Genomic DNA, 24,926 nt, shown 5'->3' on the forward strand with positions numbered 1-24,926 from the left:
TCCTACATCTTAAAGGGTACCGCATCACCCCAAAAAAAAACAAATCTATACCTCAGTATTTGAGATAATAGGCCAGCCACCAGCACATGGTCATTCGGTTGCGATCTTAATTTCATTTTCCACTGTTTAGGCCACTCCTACAAATCAAAAGATTCAAAATGCAATTGTCATTGGTTATGGAATAGGTTATTAAAAGTACAATTGCTGTTGATATGCAGTTGAGGTACAACTATCTTTACGACAAAAGAATCAAACTGTTGTCTGCTGAACTGCCCATACCTTGATTCAAATCAAGCACAAGGTTTGCTTTTTTAAAAAATCCACTGCGCCTGCACATCTTATATATTGTGATTATATATAAAATATTGCTTCAATGCTTCTGCAGCGATTTCCGAAGTTGTAAAACATATAATGTTGTCTTGAGAAGGGACTTTGGACAGCCAGAACTACTCTGGCTTCTTGAAAACAATATATTCTGTTCGACTGGTCAAAGGAACACTAGGCGGAATTCCCCCCCAAAAATTCTAAGTGTTGAAAACTGAAGTAATTCACGCTGTTTTTTCAGTGGGAGATCAGAGAAGAATCTCCCACACTCTGTGCACTGCAGAGGCCACCAGCATGAATATCGTTAAATTTTAGGGAGCGAGGCCTACTCCCCCTGGGGAGGTTGAAATCAGCGCGGGTCAGCGCGCTGAGTGGGCCACTGCGCATGCGCCGATCTGTCAGCACCGAGACCGGCGCATGCGCAGTGGCCCTGCACTGCCAGCCTCCCAAGCCCTGGCCAGTTCGTTCGCTGATCCAGTCTGTGCACTGTTTGAGAGCAGATATCCACTCCATCTGACGAAGGAGCAGTGCTCCGAAAGCTTATGGTATTTGCTACCAAATAAACCTGTTGGACTTTAACCTGGTGTTGTGAGACTTCTTACTTCGTTCGCTGGCCAGCCCCATGACCCTCGCGACAATGGTTCTCCATTCCCCCCCATGGCCCGATTGCTGACCCCCTGACCATTCCCGGGCCCAGCAACGACCCCCGTCCTCCTAGCCTGCCTCAATCTCCAGCCTCCCCCAATTCCCCACCCCCAGATAGTAACCCCGCCCCCCCCACAGTTCCCCCCACCAAGCAGGCTGATCATGTCCCTCCCCCCCTACTGGCTGACCCCCCCCCACCCCGCCCCGATTGCTGTCCTCCCTTCCTTCCCGTCCTCCCTCCTTCCCCCCCTGATCCCGACTGCAGAGTGGCAGCAGGACTATTGTTAAAATAAATTGGACAGCAACTTCCCACAACGCATTGGCACTTTGCCCCTTGGGCAGTTAGGGGGCACAGGCCTGCACTGCCAGGGGGCACCATCCCCCCTGCTGCCTGACCTCCTGAGGGAGGGCCCCCGATTGCCCCACTTTCACTCCAGCTGGGTCGGGCTGCTAGCTCCCCAAAGGTTGGGGGGGGGGGGGGGGGGGGGCGGTGGGGTGCAAGTGTAATCCACACTAGAAAAAATTAAGGGGGATGAGAGAATCGCAACCACTATTATAGAAATATGAAACCCTTATTTTGTACATCTGAATAGAATTAGGTGTTTTTCTTTTGGTACTTACATGGTCTTGCTCAAACTCTAAAATGCTTGTGTATACATTTCTCTGTTCCTCCTCTTCAGGGGTCAGTGTGGCACTGTTTGAAAACCTCCTTGAAAAGGAATCAAATTCATTAGAAGCAATATCTCTCGGCTTACATTAAACAATCTGAATCAGGAAATAATTAATTCAACGCCAAATCATGTATAGAAAGTGAAATAAAAAGAGGGAAAGTAAATCATGATTAGGGGATAAAGGTAAAAAAGACAAAAAGAAAAAGATTATACTTATGAATTCACAACAATTAAAATTTGAAGGAATACATTTTTAAAAGTTAGTATTTAGTGTTGGAAAGGTTGACTGCCAATAACTAAGGCTTATCACACCTTTAAATATTTACTTACGCTGAATGAACAAACTCTAACATTATTTCATGATTTTAGCATGCAACCATCATGAAAGCACAACTTTGTGCATTCCATGTATTTCAATGCAAAGTTCCTCTGCAAGGTACTGGTATAGTGAAGCTTGTAGAGGAGCAGGGTAACTGAGCAACTTCCTGATCTTTGCATTTAACTCTGCATGTGCGCTGTGGGAAGTTGCTGTCCAACAGTGAAACCCATTAGCTTCCATAAACTTGAATTCATTGAAAACTCTGTTTGCCCAAGCCCTAACTTACACCAAGCGCGTTGGGGGCACGGGGAGGGCTTCTGAGAAAGCAGCAAGTTTAACATCTGTAATGCATTAAAAGCTTATCTCAAACAATCACACTTTTCAATGATCTCCAATGGTTCCTTGTTCCACCCCCATGTGATGTACATGGAACCATGATGGAATTTTAACCTATTTCTGAAGGGGAATGCCATATTGGGAAGCCAACACGACCCTCTAAGAAAAATTATGAAAGGAAATTCCTTAGTGGGACCTCGAAGAGCAAGGACCCCATTAGGGAAGTCTGGGTTCTTCTGCATGAGAGTCTCCATCCTCAGCTGCAAGAGCCTCACCCTCCTTGGGTTACTGCTGGATGCATTTTCTCAATCCCAGAAGGCAGCTTCTGGGCCCTCCAATCTTCACTTCCCGGCAGTTGGCCAGCTGCCAATTTCCAGTGAAACAGCCATGCATGGCACTGGTGTAGTGGAGGAGTTCCTGAAACTGTACATGACAGTTTTTTAGACATTGAGGAACGAACCAGAGAACAGGCTCTTCTCGACTGGGTATTGTGCAATGAGAAAGAATTAATTAACAATCCTGTAGTGCAGGGTCCTTTAGGGAAGTGTGACCATAATATGTTGGCATTTTTCAATAAGACTCAGGGTGAAGTAGTCAAATCCAAAACTAAGATCCGGAATCAAAATTAATGGAACTATAAGGTATGAAGGGTGAATTGGCAAGACTGGGAAATCTTACCAAAGAAGGTTGATGGTGGATAGGCAATTGTTCGTATTTAAAGAACGTGTGCATGAACAACTACAACAATTATTCATTCCTGTCTGTTTCCTGAAAAGAGGAAAGGTGGCTCAATCATGGTTAACTAAATAAATTAGGGATAATACTAAATCCAAAGAGAAAACATTTCAAATTTCCAGAAAAAGCAGCAAGCCTGAGGATTGGCATTTTAGAATTCAGCTAAAGGGGACAAACAATTTGATCAAGAGAGGGAAAATAGAGTATAAGAGTAAAATTGCAGGGAACACAGAAACTGACCATAAAAGCGGCTATAAATCTGTGAAGAGAAAAAGCTTAGTAAAGACAAATGCAGGTCCCCTACAGTCAGAAGCTGAGGAAATTATAATGGGGAACAAAGAAATGGCAGAAGAATTGAACACATACTTTGGTTCTGTCTCCACAAAAGGGGGCACAAAATCCTCCCAGAAACGATAGGGAACCAAGGGTCTAGTGAGAGGGTGGAATTGAAGGAAATCAATATTAGGAAGAAAATGATGCTGGGGAAATTACTGGGGTTAAAGGTCAAAGAGATCACCAGAGTCTGATAACCTACATCCAGAGTATGAAAGTAAGTAGCCCTGGAAATATTAGATGCATTGGTGGTCATCTTCCGAAATTCTACAGTCTCTGGAGCAGTTCCTACGGGTTGGAGGGTGGCAAATGTAACCCCACTATTTAAAAAGGGATGGAGGATAAAAAGGGAGAATTACAGACCAGTTAGCCTGACATCAGTAATGGGGAAGGTGCTAGAGTCTATTATAAAAGACAAGGGACGGAATTTTACAACCTCGCTCGTCCTGAAACTATAAAATCCCGCCCAAAGTCAACGGAACTTCCCAGTGACTGCCCCTCGTCCGCTCCGATTCCCATGGCGGGAGGGGGATAAAATTCTGGCCATGATAACAGAACGTTTGGAAAGCATTAATGGGATTGGACAAAACCAGCGTGGGTTTATGAAAGACAAATCAGGCTTAACAAATCTATTGGATGTTTTCTTGAGGATGCAATTAGAATTGATAAGGGAGAATCAGTGGATGTGGTATATTTGAACCTTCAAAGGCTTTTGATAAGGTCCCTCATAAGAGGTTGGTGAACAAAATGAAGGCACGTGGAATAGGGGGTAATGTACTGGCATGGATAGAGAATTGGTTGACAGACGGAACTGAAAGTGGAAATGAATGGATCTTTTTCCAAGTGGCAGGCAGTGAGTGACTAGTGGGGTACCTTGGGCTTGGGCCCCAGCTGTTTATGATATATATATATATATATATATATATATATATATATATATCTATAAATAAATGACGTGGATGAAGAAACCAAATGTAACATTTTGTTTGCTGACAACACCAAACTGGGTGGGAATTTAGAGTTGTGAGGAGGTTGCAAGGATGCTTCAAGGCGATTTAGACAAGTTGAGTGTATGGGAAAGCACATGGAAGAGGCAGTACAACGTGGCTAAATATGAAGTTATACACTTTGGTGTGAAAAACAGAAAGGAAGAGTATTATTTAAAAAGTGATATATTTGGAAGTGTGGATGTACAAATGAATCTGAATGATTTGCACACCAGTCAATGGAAGCAGAGAGGCAGGCCTTGCAAGCAATTAAGAAGGCAAATGGTATGTTGGCCTTCATTGCAAGAGGATTTGAGTTCAGAAGTAAAGATGTATTAATTCAGTTGTAAAGGGTCTTGGTGAGACAACACCTGGAGTATTGCATGCAGTTTGGTCTCCCTACCTAACAAAAGATATAGAACAAAGAACAATACAGCACAGGAACAGGCCCTTCGGCCCTCCAAGCCCGCGCCGCTCCCCGGTCCAGGATTGAATCCTGAATCCAGGATCCCCGCCCAATTTTCCAGCCTATCTACATACTAATATCCTATCCACCGAGCTGTCCCTCACAGCTATGATGCACAACCTATTAACTCACCCCTACCCCCCCATTCCAGACCATGTGATCTCCAGGGAGAGGCGAAAACCCAGAGTGAAAACCCCAGGGCCAATATGGGGAAAAAAAAATCTGGGAAATTCCTCTCCGACCCCCTGAGGCGATCGAAACGAGTCCAGGAGATCACACTGGCCCTGATCGGAAAATGCTTCCCAACCCTATTCATTTCCACTTCCACGAACACCATATGAATTCCCTGCCCCCGAGACAGGTTCCCAACTATCCGCAGTCTCGCTCTGTACTGGCACCAGCAATACTTGCCATAGAGGGAGTGAAGCAGAGGTTTACCAGGTTGATGCTGGAGTTGTCCTATGAAGAGAGATTGGTTTGACTGGGCCTGTATTCACTCAAGTTTAGAAGGATGAGAGAAGATCTGATTGAAGCCTACAAATTTATATCAGGGCTGGACAGATTAGACACAGGAAGGCTGTTTTCCCTGGTTGGGAAATCTAAAATCAGGGGACACAGTCTCAGGATAGGCCATTTAGGACTGGGATGAAGAAACAATTCTTCATTCGATGGGTAGTGAACCTGTGGAATTCTCTGCCACTGAAGCTTGTGAAGGCTAAGTCACTGAATGTTTTCAAGAAAGAGATAGATAATGTTTTGGACTTTAATAGCATCAAGGGAGAAAGTGGGAATATGACATTGAGATCGAGGATCAGCCATGATCATGGTGAATGGAAGAGCAGGCTCGAAGGGCTGAATGGCCTACTCCTGCTCCTACTTTCTATACATCTGACCTGCAGCATTCAAATCAGGCCCAAAAGTAAAAATCTACTGAGCCGCAAACAAGGATTCCGATAGACAACTGCTGTATGCCAAGTGTTATAATTGGTGTTCCAATCTCCATTTTTGATCCCTTTCCAATAGATCTTTGATAACATTTAAAACCAATTTTCCAAACAAAAAAAAGTTCTTAAAAATGACAGAACAAGGAGTGTGGATGTTGATTGAACAAATATGCGATGTGGCGGAAAAATCACTCAGATCTTGCAAATGTAGGGCTTTATCACCTGTTGGCTTCTTCTTGAAGTCTGTGTCTCCGTTCTTCCATCTTTCTTTGCAGCTGTACAGTACATTGTTATGGATATTTGTTCACTGTCTATAACTTAACAACTATTGGGTTCCCAGAATATTTAAGGCTTTGCAGAAAGAACAGGAATAAACATCATTTTAAAATGCACTATTATCTCTTTTCCTCGAACACATAAACAAATAACCTAACCTCCCAGAGGTTAAGACTGTAAACATTACTGCTAGGATTTTTTGAAAGGCAGGAGTGTTGAGAAAGGAGTGGATAAGTTTACACATCTGATCAGGTTTCTTATCACAGGCTCTAAATCAACTGTTTGACCCTTTCCAAAGCAGGGTCAACTGCCCAGAACCAAGATAAAATTACTATTTGCACATTGCAGTACTCAATAAAGGGACTCTTTACAAAGCATTAGAAGTGTTTGGATCACACACCTGTGTGACTTCTACTTTAAAAAAAGAATCGGATGAAGTGAACAACCTTGCCAACATGGTGTGAATATTAGCACTGGAAGCAGGATGCAAAGTGAGACTAGAGAAAGGCCCTGTAGTGATTTGAACATGAGGATAAGAACTTTGAAGGAGTTGGATACCAAGGGAAAATGCTAAATCCATGAACATAAGGGTGGTGGGCAAGCAGAACTTGCCATGGGTTATGACAAAGGCAGAGTTTTTAGTGAGCCTAAATTTATTAAACGCTAGGAGGCCAGCCAAAATGGGACTGAAATAGTCGAGTCTGGATGTGACAAAGGCATGGGGCAAGATGTGGTGCGGCTGACAGTCTTTGTAATAGAGAGAAAATGGAGTCTGGAGTTCAGTTTAGGGTCATATAGAGCACCGAGGTTGTGGATAGTTAATGTTGACGTGTGACAGCAGCAATGGAGGCGATGGAGCGTGTGGTGGGGGAGGCTGAAGATAATGGTTATGACCTTTCCAATGCCAACAGACAGCATGTTGGTGAAGAATAGGAGGGGCCAATGATAGATCCTTGAGAGATTTCAGAGGTAATGGTGAGTGGAATCACAAGCCATTACTGAAGATACTCAAGTTATGGGTAGTTAGCTAAGTGTTGGACCACGAAAGGATTACCCCTCTTTATTGTACAATGAATGAATGTTGAAAGCAAAACACGAGGATACAATTTTACTGGACTAAGATACTTGAATTCCACAGATTCTTTAAGGTGAAATTATTGCTAGCATTTTGGTAATGCTTGACTCAAGTAATTACATCAATATCATACTAACCTAATGTACAAAGTACTTTATTTGACAGTACTTTTAGTTCAATTGCAGGGATCTTTTCCTGTCCTGGTTTCAGCAGGACATAGGATTATGCCATGAATTAACCTATGCCTGGGAATATAAGTGTTACTACATTTATAATGAACACAAAATTCTAAAACTGAACTTGCTGATGCACAGTCAGCATTGAGAGGTACCAATTTTCCACAGAAAGGATCAAAATAAAACCAGACCGACCCAAAATTCCTTCAGTAATTGTTTTCTGTAAAGAATGTCACCATAATGAAAGGATACTGCTGCCTGTCTTGCCTGTGCAATGATCAAGTTCTCCATCATCTGCCGCTGAAGAGACAATGTCTGAAAATAAAAACAAGTTTCGACAAGAAAGTTTCGTTTCGTTTCGAAATGTTCAAGAGATTACTATTTTAACAAAATCAGAAGTGAAATGTAACAAATCTATGGGGACGCCATGAAGTGGCTGTGCTTTTATCCTACTTGGTTTGCAAAGTTCTGCTTTTCGACACTTATTTTCATGTTTCATCCAGAAACAAATTACGGGACACAATTTTTTCAAGCGACTGCTCAAATTCATTAAAAAAGTATCGCAATTTATTTTTCTACCGCTTATTAAATTTAAGCTTTGGGGTTCAGAATGATGTGAATCCACCTGTAAAGTTAGCACAACAGGAAGTGTAAGCACTTTGAAAGAGGCAAATTGATTCAGTGTACCTTTTTGGATTTTGTAAAGGTCATTTGTTATTTTTAACTCTCACCTACCAGTATTACTTTTGAAAATTACTGTCCATTAGACTGAAATACATTGGAAATGTTCAGTTATTTATTGAAGGGATAAGGGGGGAAAGAATAACTCTTATCATTTCAAAACTATGCACTGAAGAGGCTGAAACTGGGCAAAGATACAAAAGGCACAATCTCATATCCTAAATGTTATCTTCTACAGGGTGACAATGCAGCAAGGATTCTTTCAGCTGACAAGGCAGGAAAGTTGCGTACAAGGCACTGCAACAAAGTCAAGAGGATATGTAGAAACAAATAAAGAATGTGCAATTATATAGTGCCTTTCACAACCTAAGAGCACCCTTAAACATTGCTCAGCTAATGAAGTGGAATGACTGTTATAACTTCCTATCTAACTGCACTGCGGGTGAGTACCTTCATCACATAGGCTGTAGTGGTTTAAGACAACTGCTCACTGCCACCTTTGCAAGGGAAACTAAGGATCAGTGATAAATGCTAGCCTAACTAGTGATGCCCATATCTTGATGCAATGACCCTGCAATGACTCTCAGCATCTTTATATGCAGCAGGACAGAAGGATGGCTCGATGAGCAACATCAAAGCACCTGAAAAGGAAACTTTACTTTAGTAGCAACGAGTGGTTTAGTCTTGTGGTGCATAAGGAATGCTTACTTTATATAATGCAACTGTAAAAAATTATTAAATATAACAACCCCATTGTACAATTCCAATCCTTGACAGTTTTTAAATTGTTTACACATGTTCTCAGCTTTTCCTTTCTCCTCCCTCACCAATACTCGCCCAGAAATCAGCCAATGTCCCCCTACATTTTTCCCATTGCTGATTTTAAATTGATCACTTTCAAGTGTCGGATGACTTAACCTTCCATTCTATTGTAGTCCAGCTCAAACTATTCACGACCAAAAGGTACAAAATTAATGAGCACCGACACCATTGTAATAAGTTAATGCTTAATTTTTCTCTTTAACCTGACATCCAATAAGAATATACCTTGAGGCAAGACTTTAAATCTCAAACAATATACCAAAACGTAGTGATATAAATTAGCAAGCTGAAAAACTACCGTTCCAATCATTGATAGCAAAAAAATAGATTTAACAATCATCCACTGTACTGCTGACCTTACTGTACCTGGAAAAATGTTTTCAGCCTCTCCCAACAATCACAGAAGCAGCCACCACATATTAAACCAAGCTAAAAATTCTCTGTCAGGTTGAAGCAAGTTTGATGATGAAGGTACTAAACACTAACTGGGAATTGCTTCAATGTAATGAGATCCCGCTTAGTCAACAAACAGCAGAGCATGGTTCTCTAATCTTTAAAAAAAAAAGCCACTTGGATTTTTTAACTGGTTGAGTGTGAATGGGGCCTCGCTCTAATTAGGTGCTAATAGATCACTTAAAATGTACTAATGATCCGACAGCATTGCTTTAAATAATTATCTTATTAACCAAAATTGTCTGTCAATTCATTCAATAGGCAAACAGATGGCTAATAAAACATACAAAATAAATGTGATTTTTAATTTTGAAAATGACCCCCATGCTAAAAAACTGCAGACTGTAACACACTAACACCGCAAGGATGTAAAAGTTTGAAATCATTTTTAATTTCTCTTGTTGTGAATGGTTAGTTAATCCATGTCCCTTTAGATTGTATACCAACACTTCACAGAAACTGATGAAAACAAATGCTTCAAATCACTTTTTCTTTTAAAGACAGTCTAATTACTTTTGCATTGAAATTTAAAAATATGATGACTATAAAGCAAAACAAGTCCAAGTTACAATGTTCAAAATGATACTAACGAAGTATAAGGTCACATTTTAGTTCTTAATTTAGTGAGAGATAATGGACTGAAGGGAGTTGTGTGGGTGCGGGGCATCCCATGCGAGGCTGGGTCTGGGTGTTTAAATCGTTACTCTGGAATAGACAAGATTTTTTTCCTTCTAACTCTTCCAGGATACATATCAGGGTAAAACTAGCATTCGAAGTTAGTGATTTTAATTGCTTCTGTTGGATGGTTCCCAGCCCTGCACAATTGTTTTTTGCAAAAATATACTTTATTCATATATCTGAAAGATACATTACAGAACATTTCAAATTATAATCTAAAACGCAATTATATTTACATTTTCTCCAGAGGTCAAGATGCACTGAGATGCTTCATTTCAGTAATGAGAACATTACGGGGGCGATTCTCCACAAAAAATTCTAAGTGTCGAATTTGTGTAAAAACTGGAGTAAATCACGCTGGTTTTTTCAGCGGGAGTTTCAAAATGAATCTCCCATACTCTATGTTCTGCAGAGCATAAGTCACATTGAAAATCAGAGGGTGGGGCCTAGTCCCACTGGAGAGGCCGGCAGCACAGTGCTGAGTGGGCCACTGCGCATGTGCCAATCTGTCAGTGCTGAGATCGGCGCATGCGCAGTGGCCCTGCACTGCCGGTCTCCTGATCATTGGACAGCCCCGTGATCCCTACATCGCTGGCCATCCCACCCCCCTACAGCCCAGTCGCTGGCCCCCCGAACATGCCCGGGCCCAGACTCAATCCCCCCACCCCTGCAGCCCGCCTCGATGTCTCTCTCCACCCCCCCTCACCCTGCAGGCCCAATCTCCCTATCCCCCACTCAGCTCAAATGCAGAGTGGCAGCAGGACCCCCCACTCCCACTTATGGCCCCCCACAGAGGCTCTGCCCCATCAGGCCCCACCCCTTTGGCATTGCTTGATGCTTGGTGGGTCGTGCCAAGGTGCCTCCAGACATTGGCACTTTGCCCCTTGGGCAGTGCCAGGGGCCCAGGCTGGCACTTCGATGGTGGCATGCCCAGGGAGTACCCCTGCGGCGTTCAACCGTCTGGGGAGCCTCAATGGCTCTCCTTCACTCCAGCGGGGTCGGCCTGCCACTTCCTCGCAAGTGGGGAGCTATACTAGGTCAGGCTGGTGGACCCGGAGATTTCAGTCCCGGGCCTACTAATGATATTTAAAGTATATTTAAATTACTATTTGCATAATTTCTTCAGCTCTGTGGTGATTTCTGGTGTGGAGCTGATGGCGCTGGAAGTCCGGCTGCCGAAGAATTGCGGAGGGCCTGGCACTCAGCAGGGAGCCCGTGAAATGGCCTCCGCTCGAGTCCTCCGGCCCACTGCGCTACAACAGCAGCACAGCGGAATGGGAGAATCGCCCCATACAAAATTCAATAACTTCATTACAGAGAGTAAAATTCTTTACAAACTATATACAATTGGTCATGATGCACTCTCGAGATGCTTCAATACATTTGTATAGAGTTCAGATTAAGCACACAGTCCAAGGTGTTTTATGCAGTTACCAGCCCCTTGGTGTACATTGGCTGAAAGGCCTTACACAGTGGCCTTTCCCCATTGCACCTTGGCAGTGGCTGTCCCAAGCTTGAGTGCATCCCTCAGCACGTAGTCCTGGACCTTGGATTGTGCCAGTCTGCAGCACTTGGTTGAGGACAATTCTTTGCACTGGAAAATCAACAGGTTTCGGGCAGAACATAGAGCGTCTTTCACCAAGTTGATGACCCTCCAGCAGCAATTGGTGTTTGTCTCAGTGTGCGTCCCTGGGAATAGCCCATACAGCACAGAGCCCTGCGTCACAGAGCTGCTCGGGGTGAACCTCAGTAAATATCATTTCATCTCTCTCCAGACCTTCTTTGCAAAGGCACATTCCACAAGGAGGTATGCAACCGTCTCTTGTCCCCGCCCTTCTCCCCACCCTCCCCACAGCCACTTTGAGGGCAGTGTACAGTGGCGCAGATACCTCGTGCGTGCATAAAGGATCTGACGGTGAGTGCCCTTCTCACCACCAGCCAAGCTAGGTGTTGGTGCTTGTTTGAAAGTTCTAGTGATGAGGCGTTCTACCAAATGATTCTGACAGCCTGCTCAGGGAACTATCCGACACAATCCACCATTTTACCTCGGACTCGAGAACATTCCATGCTTGATCACCTTGTAGTCAAAGGTGTTTTTCTGAACAAATGTTTCCACGAGGGACAGGTGATGCGGCACAGTCCAACTACTTGGAGCATTCCATGTGGCCAGACTGATCCTTTGCAACACCAGTGACAGGTAGAACATCAGTGCATAGTGACACTTGTTGTTTGTTTCAAGGATCTACGCACAGCTTGATGCAGCTGCACACAAAGGTAGCCATCAGGATGAGGGTGGCACTGGCGCTTTGTTCCTCCCTTTTCAGAGATTTGTGCATGGTGTCCCTTCAGAGAGGAAATAAGCACCTCTGGACAATTGCTGGGTAAACTCTTACATGGGAACTCCTGGAGGGATTAAATGCAACGCTGGGGAATCAGGAAGTTATGGGAAATATAAACACAGTAAAACGTTCCATGTTCTGCCCGAAACCTGTTGATTTTCCAGTGCAAAGAATTGTCCTCAACCAAGTGCTGCAGACTGGCACAATCCAAGGTCCAGGCCTACGTGCTGAGGGACGCACTCAAGCTTGGGACGGCCGCCGCAAAGGTGCAATGGGGAAAGGCCAATGTACACCAAGGGGCTGGTAACTGCGTAAAACACCTTGGACTGTGTGCTTAATCTGAACTCTATACAAAATGTATTGAAGCATCTCAAGAGTGCATCATGACCAATTGTTTATAGTTTGTAAAGAATTTTACTCTCTGTAATGAAGTTATTAAATTTTGTATGGGGCGATTCTCCCATTCTGCTGTGCTGCTGTTGTAGCGCAGTGGGCCGGAGGACTTGAGCGGAGGCCGTTTCACGGGCTCCCTGCTGAGTGCCACGGCTTCCGCGATTCTCAGGCAGCTGGATTTCCAGCCGGAGGCAATAGGAGTAGAATAACTGCATGAGAAACAAGTACTGTTGACTCTAGTCTTTTTAGAAATAAATATTTCAAGATCAGATATCGATGAGTAAGATATGGGTGGACAACGTGGACTCAGTAGAACAGGATTTTTGGAGTTCGGATTACTCTGCACATGAAGTAGTTGAGGTAAAATCCCAGAGCGACTAGTTTGGGACTGCTGGGGCAATGAGTCAGCACAATCACAACAGACTGAAATCCTTCCTCATGTTTATGAGCTACTCTGGTCTTATGGGTTCATAGTGAACATTAATTTGTTACTTTTTAATTTAAAAAAAGATTGGAATTTAATAGAATCCGCCTTTCTATCCTAATTGACGCAAGGCAACTCCACATAGATTCTAAATTTTAAGCCCAGGTTACAAAACTATTTGCAACATTAATGGAATCGCAAAAGTGTGCAACTGCTACACTGATTCAATCTTTGAGGTTACAAATGGCAGAATTTTGTAGCCCCTGTTCAAGAAGGGTGCATTTAAAGTGAAGTTACAGAGAGAACCCATGAATCAAATGTCAGTACAACAACCATGAAATGAGTCACTATTTGCAATGAATTGTGTGGAAGATTTCCAAAGGTTTCAAAGTATTCCTGAAAGTTTTGGAAGGCTTGGCAATTTTACCGACAGTTGCCTAATGAACTATCACCAACAATAGATGTAACACAATGAGAGAACCTAATTTCGAACCGCACAATGTTGTACTCTGTCAAAGGCTTTGAAGATGTCTATATGATCAATTTCCAGGAATGCTTTTGTTGCTTTGCAGCTAATAATTAATGTGGTGATATTTCTCAGCCTCTTTTAAATTTGTTGTTTTGCAAATGGACACATTTTTCACACAGGTGCATTAATATTTCCCTTCACTATCCAAAACAGAACTACAACTGATGATTAAAGCAGTCAATTCCAGTGCATATTTGTAACAAAAAGCTGGCACTCCATACTTTTGTGAGAATTGATATGGGCCTTGCAGTGCATTTATGGGAACATCATAGGCTAATTAGAATGACAAAACATGTCATTGTAATATGCCATTGTAACATGTCATTTGTTACAAAGACACAAGAATGATATTCATCCCACAGCTCAGACATTTTTGAGTTTAGTCCCAGACACAGTCTAGCTCAGTACACAAGAGATAAACATTTATCAGATCTGTATTGACATAAATCCATTTGGGCTAAGGTGACTATTCAAAACAGCACACAAAAGCTCTGCTTTGCATAGTTCCAAAGCTTTGTTTGACAGCTTCATAATGAAATTACTTAACTTCTGGGTTTTCACGAAATTTAAAAATAATCTTTATCCTTCAGAACAGGATGATCCTTTGGGTAAAATTACCAAAGTGTCTCTGAGGGATGTGATCTTCCCTTGAAAATCTTCTTCCTTGCTTGATAATTAACAGGGACATTTCTGTAACTCTACGGTGTCAAGTTCAGCATCCATGCCAAAATGAAAATCCTACACTCCAGGTACAGCTGAATAAACAGCGACTCTAAAACCTTTTCATGTATTCAATTGCTAAATATTATGCAAACGTGAATTGTTTTTGCTGCTCTACATGATTGAGAGTTGGATAAAATAACTGTATGTATAAGCAACAGGAGTGGCACCCATTTATGGAAAAACTCCCAGATTCTCAGAAGACAAAGGAAATTTGGCATGTCAGCTACGACTCTCACCAACTTTTACAGATACATGATAGAAAGCATTCTTTCTGGTTGTATCACAGCTTGGTATGTCTCCTGCTCTGTCCAAGACCGCAATAAACTACAAAAGGTCATGAATGTAGCCCAATCCATCACGCAAACCAGCCTCCCATCCATTGACTCTGTCTACACTTCCCACTGCCTCGGAAAAGCAGCCAGCATAATTAAGGACTCCACGCACCCCAGACATACTCTCTTCCACCTTCTTCCGTCGGGAAAAAGATATAAAAATCTGAGGTCATGTACCAACCGACTCAAGAACAGCTTCTTCCCTGCTGCCATCAGGATGGACCTACCTCGCATTAAGCTGATCTTTCTCTACACCCTAGCTATGACTGTAACACTACATTCTGCACTCTCCCCTTTCCTTCTCTATGAACGGTATGCTGTCTGTATAGCACGCAAGAAACAATACTTTTCCCTGTATCCTAATACATGTGACAATAATAAATCAAATTTAAAAAATCAATTTGTTTTCATTATATTTGAAAGCCTCAATTATTTGTGATGCATTCTGTAATAGTATGAGTATTTACCCTGACTCTAACCATTTTTGTTTCTCCAAATCTATTATGCATAAGATTTCACTTTATATGCAGTAGTTTTGATATTCCTTACATGTTTTGTGCAATAGGATATCACTGTACACGCACAGATTGTGACAAACATTTCAGTTTCTTTGTTTCTCATAGCTCTATCTTTCTATCATGCTGTTAGAATAGATGACAGAATTCCACTCACCAGCGATGTTTTCTGCATGCCTTGCTTAGGATGCAGTCGTGCCATCCGTGCCTCATAAGCAGCCTTTAGTTTCTGGTTCTGCCTCGATGCTTCTTCCAATGGAGTAAGTTCTCTAAATTGGCAGATATAAAACTTGTTTTAGTTGTCACAAATTCGCAAAACAATGAGGTAACTTTGCAAAGTTGTCAGATATTGGATTATAACTTCAGGTATCTCAGATGTTACATTTTTTATATATATATACTTTTTGAATTCTTAGAAGGGGAGAATTACTTGTAAACCCCTTCTGCTATTGTTATAAAAGAATATCTTTTCTGTAACTGAAAACAAAGCAGGAAATTTAGTGCATTTAAAATATAAGGTACGCATTTAATATCTTAATTTAAAAAAAAATCTTTATTTGATTTCGTGGGGGGAAATCTGTTTGAAACAAGGTAGATACAATTAACATGAAATATACCAGGCGCGATTTTCCTGGCCCACTGCGCTGCTCGAGTAGCACAGTGGGCTGGGAAACGTCAGCGGGAGGGCTAAAACTGGAATCGCATCCAGCCGATCATGACTGTCCTGGGCCATTTTTTATGGCATAATCAGCCTCACGCTGCTGCCACTCTACACAGCGATCAGTGGGGGCAATTGGGGCCGACGATCGGTGGGGTGGTGGGGGTCAGGGAAGCGATCAGGAAGCCGGCGATCGGGAGGTCAGCGAATGGCGGGGGGGTGGCCAGTGCACATGCGCCAATCTCCCTACTGAGGGATTGGCGCATGCGCAGTGGCCTGGTCAGCGCGCTGATGATGACCTCTTGGACAGGATGAGGCACCCCCCTGCTCCCCACTTAGCGGTGTGGAATCTCTCTGAGGCACTCTGTCATACACAGATTGCCAGACATTCATTCAGGTATGCTCAAAAAACAAGTGGGAAAACGTACCCGTTGGACACTCAGTTTTTTTTTAGGAAGATCGCCCCCATGATATTTATACAGAGTCAGATTTCTCAAACAATTAAGCTCCAGGTGTGGAGAGTTGTTCACCTGCTCACAACTATATTAGCATCTATCAGCAATTCAGAATCGGCCACAAGGTTTACTGTCAGCTACATGGCTTTAGTGAAGCTTTCAGCATTTCCATGGAATATTTGGGAACACAAAAATGAAACCGATTTCTTTAAAATCATGATTTTGTCAAGTCTAAAGCACAGTTGGCATGCATACCATTATGCAAACTTGAATTGTTTTTGCTGCTCTATATGATTAAAAGTTGGATAAAATAACTGTATGCATAAGGAACAGGAGTGGCAACCATAGACGGGAAAACTTCCAGATTTTCTTTCACTATATTTGAAAGCCTCAAATATTTGTGATGCATTCTGTACTAGTATGGTGCTCACTTTGATCCTAACCATTTTTGTTTCTCCAAGTCTATTATGCGTAAGGTTTCACTTCATGCGCAGTAGTTTTGATATTCCTAACATGTTTGTGCAGTAGGATATCACTATACATAGAAACATAGAAAACTACAGCACAAAACAGGCCCTACGGCCCCACAAGTTGTGCCGAACATATCCCTACCTTTTAGGCCTACCTATAACCCTCCATCCTATTAAGTCCCATGTATTCATCCAGGAGTCTCTTAAAAGACCCTATTGATGGCAGCCAATTCCACTCGCCCACCACCCTCTGTGTGAAAAACTTCCCCCTAACATCTCCCCTGTACCAACCCCCCAGCACCTTAAACCTGTGTCCTCTCGTAGCAGCCATTTCCACCCTGGGAAAAAGCCTCTGAGAGTCCACCTGATCTATGCCTCTCAACATCTTATATACCTCTATTAGGTCTCCTATCATCCTACGTCTCTCCAAGGAGAAAAGACCGAACTTCCTCAGCCTATCCTCATAAAGCATGCCACTCAATCCAGGCAACATCCTTGTAATTCTCCTCTGCACCCTTTCAATCTTTTCCACATCCTTCCTGTAGTGACGCGACCAGAACTGAGCACAGTACTCCAAGTGGGGTCTGACAAGGGTCTTATATAGCTGCATCATTATCCCCGGACTCCTAAACTCAATCCCTCGATTGATAAAGGCCAGCACACCATATGCCTTCTTAACCACCTCTTCCACCTGCGGGGCCGATTTTAGAGTCCTATGGATCCGGACCCCAAGGTCCTTCTGATCCTCTACCGTACTAAGAGTCTTTCCCTTTATATTGTACCCCTTCATCCCATTCGACCTGCCAAAATGGACCACTACGCATTTATCTGGGTTGAAGTCCATCTGCCACTTCTCCGCCCAGTCTTGCATCCTATCTATGTCCCTCTGTAACTTCTGACATCCCTCCAGACTATCCACAACCCCACCAACCTTCGTGTCATCAGCAAACTTACCAACCCATCCCTCCACTTCCTCATCCAGGTCATTTATGAAAATGACAAACAGCAAGGGTCCCAGAACAGATCCCTGGGGCACACCCACAAACACGCACAAACATTTCAGTTTCTTTGTCTCTTATAGTTCTATCTTTCTACCATGCTGTTACAATAGACCACTAAATTCCAGTCATCAGCGATGTTTTCTGCATGCCCTGCTTAGGATGCAGTCACACCAATTGTTTTAGGCAAAAGGTTATTATAAATGCCAGCTTTTATATGGGTAATATTTTGAACGGGCTTGCTTCCAACTAAAACATACCTGCCCGGCACAACTAACATGGTTCTCAAAAGAACCAACAACTAGCTTTTCATTGTCTCTCTCTCAGCTTTTATTAAGGTGCTTCCTCCCAACTCCTACAGCCCACCATCAGCAGTTTCAAAGGTGCTTGGGGGCCAGGACAAGGAAAGGAAAGGGCCGTACCATTGGAAACGTAACAGTGAGGGCTCTCAATCCTTGACCTAGGCGTTTGGTGTTGGGGAATTGCAAGGAGTTAGCATTCGCAAGGTTGCCAACTCTGGCTGGTCACATTCCAGGAGAAGTGACATCACTGAAGGGTTTCCAAGTAAAATTGGGATTACTCTAAAGCAAGAACTGAAAAAAGTTTTTTCGCTGATCATTGCAGACATGAGATTTTGCCCTATTTACTTTAATCGCCTAGTGATTCAGTGCCACTTTGAGCTGAAGCAGAACGGTTCCAGACATGGCTTCCTGCCTGACTCTCCTCCCTGGGATCATCAGTTGCACCTCGGCAACGTTGGGATGGAGGCTCCCAGCCATGGAAACAGTGCAGGGACCAGTCTTGGCTTCCACCCAAAAGGGATAAGCTGACACCCAGTATCACAGATCTGGCTTTCTCTCTTCTCTTCAGTAGCCTGTTGGTCAGTGCTGCTGGGCAGGAGTGGGGGCAATGGAGCTGCCTTGGAGGGAACCAAGGACACCACTCCCATGTGGGACTCTGGATCCGCGCCTGGGCTGGTCAAGATCCTGCTAGAAACCATCATCATCTAGATATGTCTGGTGGTGATTACAGATGTGCCATCAGTAACTTCTCTGCTCATTCCTTATGCGTGTATGTATATGTAGATAAGCAGGAACAAACCACCTTCAATTCACTGTCTCTTTCCCTCAGTGCTGCACTCAGGAAAGTCCACTCACTGATTACACACAGCCCCGATTGATCTCTACTGTAAAAGTTGAGGAGGGAACACAGCACAGACTTCTCTCTACACTTGCTGATTACTGATAATAAACACTGAAGTTAATTAGACTTAAACATTCTACTGTCCATTAAAAGATGAAATCCGTTCCCTTTTGTGGGGCTGATATTTTCTTTTCAATTTAGAAGTATTTCTTACCTGAGAATGAATGATGGTGCAAAATGTGACTCAGCAGACTGGAGCAGGGCATCATCCCTCATCATAATTCAACCCCCCCATCCCCCCCCCCCCCCCCCCCCCCCCCCACCCAACACCTTCCAAAATTCCCAGCCATTCAGAGTCCTCGTGACTTTTTTAGTTCTGATTTAAGGTTTGAATTTGGTTGGACGGTGCTGTGCTAGATCCAACTATGGCTCAGAAGTACGAACAAAGTGACTGGCTTGTTTATGATAGTGTTTTAAAATCTCCCGGAATGCTTTCTTAGGCCACCGGGAGATTGACGCTGATTCAAGGAGACTCCTGGCTATTCACTGAGTGTTAGCAACACTAGAAAAGGCCTGAGTGGCAAGGCCTGGCCTTCATTTATTTAAAAATTGCTCTGGAAATTGGTCCCTGAATTCTGTTTATTTTCTGTTCAACCTGTCAACTCCTCCCCTTAAAAATCAAAACCAATCTACATTCTTCATGCCTTAATTGACAAGCAGGAACTGGAGGAAATATGGTAAGTGTAACATTTTTTGTTAATAATGAATTGGGCTTTTTGATGTGATCGTAGAAATTATGCTGTGGTTCTAAACTCATGGGGTCAACTTTTAAGTTTTAGGTTTAAGTTTATTTATTAGTGTCACAAGTAGACTTACATTAGCACGGCAATGAAGTTACTCTGAAAATTCCCTTGTCGCCATACTCCGGCACCTGTTCAGGTACACTGAGGGAGAATTTAGCATGGCCAATGCACCTAACCAGCACGTCTTTCAGACTGTGGGAGGAAACCGGAGCATCCAGAGGAAACCCACGGAGACACGGGGAGAACATGCAGACTCTGCACAGACAGTGACCCAAGCTGGGAATCGAACCTGGGTCCCTGGCTACATGAGATCGACTTTTAAACAAGCATATACTGCAATTAGAAATGAGTGGAAGGCTCATCATATTCTATACAAAAAAAATTTCAAATCCAAAATTAAGACTTTGGAGGAAATCGAAAAGCATCTGGAAATCTTGAACGATCCTACCACTTTACTAAACCTCAGAAACTAGTAAGCTCAAACATTTATGCTATTCAAACTTGGAGCTGGCAAACAATAGTCCCATGGAGCTGAGTAGATTGAGGAATCTCGCAATGAATCCAAAGGCTGAATTCCTTGTTAACACAGTAACATGCCCTTAGTAACTGTAGAATTTTCAACTGAGCCTAGCTGGGCTGCACCAAGGGAGCACCAGACTGTGAACAGGGTTTGGGAATATGCGGGAGTTCCCTGATGGTTGTACCATGGTCAGTTACTCAGTTCAAAACTAATATGTTTTACACCCACCAGGATTGGAAGGCACAGCAGCAACAGCCACTGATTACCCCCCTTCTTCTGAATCGTACAAGATGAAGGACTATTTCAGTGGCAGAAATTAGATTAAGCGTGGAATTTAATGGTGATACACTTGAAAGTGATTCTGAAGCAAAATTATCCCATGTGCAAATAACATCTTGTACTTCCAATCACCATGGGGTGATTTTAAGATCTTGCTCTGCCAGCAGGGACCACATACAGTGGGGGTTTGCAGGTGAGGTAGCTAAGAGCAGTGCATGGAGTCATCTCCCATTTGACATCCCTCAGAGACTCAGGCACTGATCTGCTTTGGTTGTGAAAATCCTGCTAAGAGTTTGGAATCTCTCCTCACTGGTTCTAACCTTTTGCTTAGTAGCGTTTCTGGACTCTGCATTTTTCTGAAGACTTCAGGAGGCAAAAATGATGAACTAGTGCCTCCCCCATCAGAGGCGACTCTCCGATGAGTTGGTGCACGTGAAGGCTTGGTTTCTTGGCTTGCTGCTGGCTTATTTTCCATTTTACCTATGAGACATATAACAAACAGCTATGACTAATTTCAACAGCTCCCTGGAGGATGTATTTTCCATTGTGTACAAAATTAAGGAAAGACTATTTAATTAAACTGACACTGACTTCTGACACTTAGTAAATTAAATTATTTTTAATTTTACATACGGCATAAATTTACTCTTTTCACACACAATAGTCATACAGAAATCAGTGCAACATTAAGAAACTTTTGAAATATTAACATATCTGACAATTTGGGTGGGATTTTCCAGCCGCACTCGCCCCAATGCTGGAAATTCCCACCCGAGGTCAACAGATCTTTGCATAGTCTGTGTCCGGCCCGCTACAAATCCCATGGCGGACGGGATGGGAAAATCCAGCCCTTTGTGTATTGTGCAATCGAAGGAAAAGTTTTGTTTCGGCAAAGTACAAAAAAAAGATATCAATCACATTGTAGCATTTAAGATGTGTCTTCTGCGATGAAGGCAGAATTTAGATGCTGTACTAAGCATGGAAACATATTTGCTTTTTTTAAAAAACACAATTTTGAAAAAAATTGCAGTCTATATTGTTTAGCCCAAAATTCAAAATGGAGACCATAGTTCATTCGTTCCAGAGAATATTTCACATATAGATAAATCTGGATGCAAAAAATGTGGTTCTTGCTACTAATCAAACTATTGGGCCTTTGAATAATGGAATATTATATACGCTGAATCCGGTTTACCCCTATCAGACACAGGAAAGGATCCAAGTGCTGACAGATCTGTAAGCTTGCGGAAAAACGAGTCATAAGGTTCGCGACTTGAGCATAAAAATCAAGGCTGATGTTCTCTCGTACTGAGGGAGTGTTGCATTGCCAGAGGTAGCCTTGGATGAAAAGTTAAACCGAGGCCTTGTCTGCCCTCTCAGGTGGATGCAAAAGATCCCATGGTATCATTTTGAGCAGGGGCATTATTCCCGGCAACTATTTATTTCTCAAGCAAGATCACGTGGATTATCTGGTCATTGTCACGTTGCTGTTTGAGAGGGCTTGCTGTGGGTAAATTGGTTGCCACATTTCCTACAGCAGTGATTACATTTTGCAAACATTTCATTGGCAATAATGCACTTTGCGATGCCCACTGGTCCAGTGAAAACTGCCATATAAATGTGCCTTTCTTTATATCCTGCACGGCTGACTTATCAAGAAAGTTTGTTCCAATGGAAGCTCAGATTATATACGCTGTTTAAAAATGTTGACATGCATAAATAGACTGGACGCGATTTGCTTTGATTTGATTCTGATCATGTGCAAATGTGTTATAAAGAGCCTGCCTTGACATCAAAGAAGAAGTCCATTCCAAGGTTTTCAGCTAACTGCTTTGCATGACCTACAGTTAACAGCAATCCATGGAGACATCATTTACATAACTTCCTTCAGAGACTGCCGCAGGCTACAGGAAAACAACAGGAAATATTTCATTTCCTTTGTTTTTAAACAATTCATATAGTGTGTAGATCTAGTATTATATTTTTTGGTTGCTTGCTGTATTTAAAATACATTGGCTGATACAAATTCAGGGGTGGTGGAGGTGAACTCAATAGGGTCTTTTAAGAGACTCCTGGATGAGTACATGGAGCTTAATAGGATGGAGGGTTATAGGTAGGTCTAGAAGGTGGGGATGTGTTCGGCACAACTTGTGGGCCGAAGGGCCTGTTTGTGCTGTAGTTTTTCTATGTTTCTATGTTCATAACCTTGTTTGTAAACAAATCAGTCTTATTAGTTTTAGCTTTGTTTGGCCTGGTGCTGTGCTATTTACTGGCTTTTGGATAGAAAGGAGGAAGTTGTGGGTATCTCTCATGTTCTCTGTTGTGATATACTGCGTGTAAGGGTATTTAGTAATCATGTGGTCAGGTTATTCCATTCCTGGAATATATAAAGATGAGGGATTTTGGGTTTACAAGAAATTTGCTCTGCTCATGGAACCCTTTAACTATGAACACAACATAAAAGTATGAGGGGAAAACCCAGAGTATCATCTTTTTCAAGCTTTTCTTTTGCATTCAGACTGAAAAATGTATCCAATTTATTGAAACCAATTAAAAAATGGAATTGAGTGTAGTCTCAAAATCAGTCCTTTTCAATGTTTGTTATTTAAAAATGATAAAATTTTCCTTCACACTACTAAATAAATAATCTTTACAATTTTTAGTGGTGGCCCTGTGTCTGGAAGATTTGCGAGGGAAGAACAATCAATTAGTAGCTATTGTCTTGTTCGCAATAATAATTAAACCAGGTTTAACAGAAGCCAAAGTAGAGTTTGTTTTTGGCACAATGATTTTCCTGTTATTTATGCATTTCTACAATACATTAACAGCATTGCAGAACAACTCCATTAATGTCTCTCTGTCACAAGGACTACCTACTTCCACCTCCCTGGTAAAATCTGCCTCAGCCCCTCCATCACTGAAACTCTCACCCATGCCTTTGTCACTTCCAGACTCGAGTATTCCAATACTGCCCTGGCTGGCCTCTCATCCTCCACCTTCTGTAACCTTCAAATCATTCCACTGCCACACTATTCTATCCCACATTCACCCATCACCTCTATCGTCACTGAGCAACACTGAATTCTACTCCTCAATCACTCAAAATTTTAAATACTCAACCCTGTGTTTAAATCCATTAAAATGGTCTTACCACTGCCTATCTCCATAACTTCCTTCTGCCCTATAAACCCTTCCTCCAAACACTCTATTCCTCCTGTAGATTCCCCTTCATCCTATCACTGGCATCTTGGCTTCACACTCCACAATTCCTTCTGTAAAGCATCCCGTCTCCCCACTGCTTGTATCTCCATTACCAGCCTCCTTCAAACCCACCTCTTCAATCATGCTTTTGATCACGCCTCTTGCTAACTCGTTTTTTTGTCTTGCCATTTATATTTTTGTTGCACTCTGAAGTGTCTTGGGGTGTTTTTCTGTGTGGCAATCACTATGTAGATGCAATTTTGAAGCAAGTAGATGCAACTTTGGAAGGAGTAACTGGAATACAGAGTACTGGGCTAATGGTAAGATACTTGGTAGTGTGGATGAACCGAGGGATTGGGGTGTCCATGTGCATAGATCCCTGAAAGTTGGCACCCAGGTTGATAGGGTTGTTAAGAAGGCGTACGGTGTGTTAGCTTTTATTGGTAGAGGGATTGAGTTTCGGAGCCAGGAGGTCATGCTGCAACTGCACAAAACTCTGGTGCGGCCACACTTGGAGTATTGCGTACAGTTCTGGTCGCTGCATTATAGGAAAGATGTGGAAGCATTGGAAAGGGTGCAGAGGAGATTTACCAGGATGTTGCCTGGTATGGTGGGAAGATCGTATGAGGAAAGGCTGAGGGACTTGAGGTTGTTTTCGTTAGAGAGAAGAAGGTTAAGGGGTGACTTAATAGAGGCATACAAGATGATCAGTGGATTAGATAGGGTGGATAGTGAGAGCCTTTTTCCTCGGATGGTGATGGTTAACACGAGGGGACATAGCTTTAAATTGAGGGGTGAGAGATATAGGACAGATGTTAGAGGTAGGTTCTTCACTCAGAGAGTAGTAAGGGCGTGGAATGCCCTGCCTGCAGCAGTAGTGGACTCGTCAACATTAAGAGCATTCAAATGGTTATTGGATAAACATATGGATGATATTGGAATAGTGTAGATTTGAGGGGCTTTAGATGGGTTTCACTGGTCGGTGCAACATCGAGGGCCGAAGGGCCTGTACTGCGCTGTAATGTTCTATGTTCTATTTGTTGTTGTTTGAGACATTGTGGCGATGAGGTTATCTTGTTCCTTAAAGATAAATTATCAGCTATGAAATATAAAATATACAACCCACCGAGTTTAGCAGCTGTGGTTTTGATTCTTTCTAAGCACTGATCGGCCAACTTCAGCATCTTCTGCACTTCAGGTGTTACTAGCTCCATTTCATCTGCA

The 24,926-nt window shown here is 42.7% G+C and overlaps 1 protein-coding gene across 3 annotated transcripts in view; it reads right to left on the reverse strand.

Annotated features, from left to right (window-relative positions):
- Positions 1 to 24,926, reverse strand: part of vps9d1 (VPS9 domain containing 1) — a 96,741-nt gene that overhangs the window by 60,552 nt on the left and 11,263 nt on the right. For all 3 annotated transcript variants that reach the window (XR_013497600.1, XM_078210646.1, XM_078210649.1), the window contains exons 3-9: positions 24,829 to 24,921; positions 20,822 to 20,981; positions 15,333 to 15,444; positions 7,539 to 7,601; positions 5,982 to 6,034; positions 1,591 to 1,678; positions 52 to 137 (exon numbers count right to left, since the gene is read on the reverse strand). Coding sequence is in view for 2 of the 3 variants with exons in the window: in XM_078210646.1 (XP_078066772.1) it covers positions 52 to 137; positions 1,591 to 1,678; positions 5,982 to 6,034; positions 7,539 to 7,601; positions 15,333 to 15,444; positions 20,822 to 20,981; positions 24,829 to 24,921 (655 nt within the window). In the remaining variant the exon portion in view is untranslated. The remainder of the gene's footprint in view (positions 1 to 51; positions 138 to 1,590; positions 1,679 to 5,981; positions 6,035 to 7,538; positions 7,602 to 15,332; positions 15,445 to 20,821; positions 20,982 to 24,828; positions 24,922 to 24,926) is intronic.

Source organism: Mustelus asterias, chromosome 4 (assembly GCF_964213995.1).
Source record: "Mustelus asterias chromosome 4, sMusAst1.hap1.1, whole genome shotgun sequence".
NCBI lineage: Eukaryota > Metazoa > Chordata > Chondrichthyes > Carcharhiniformes > Triakidae > Mustelus > Mustelus asterias.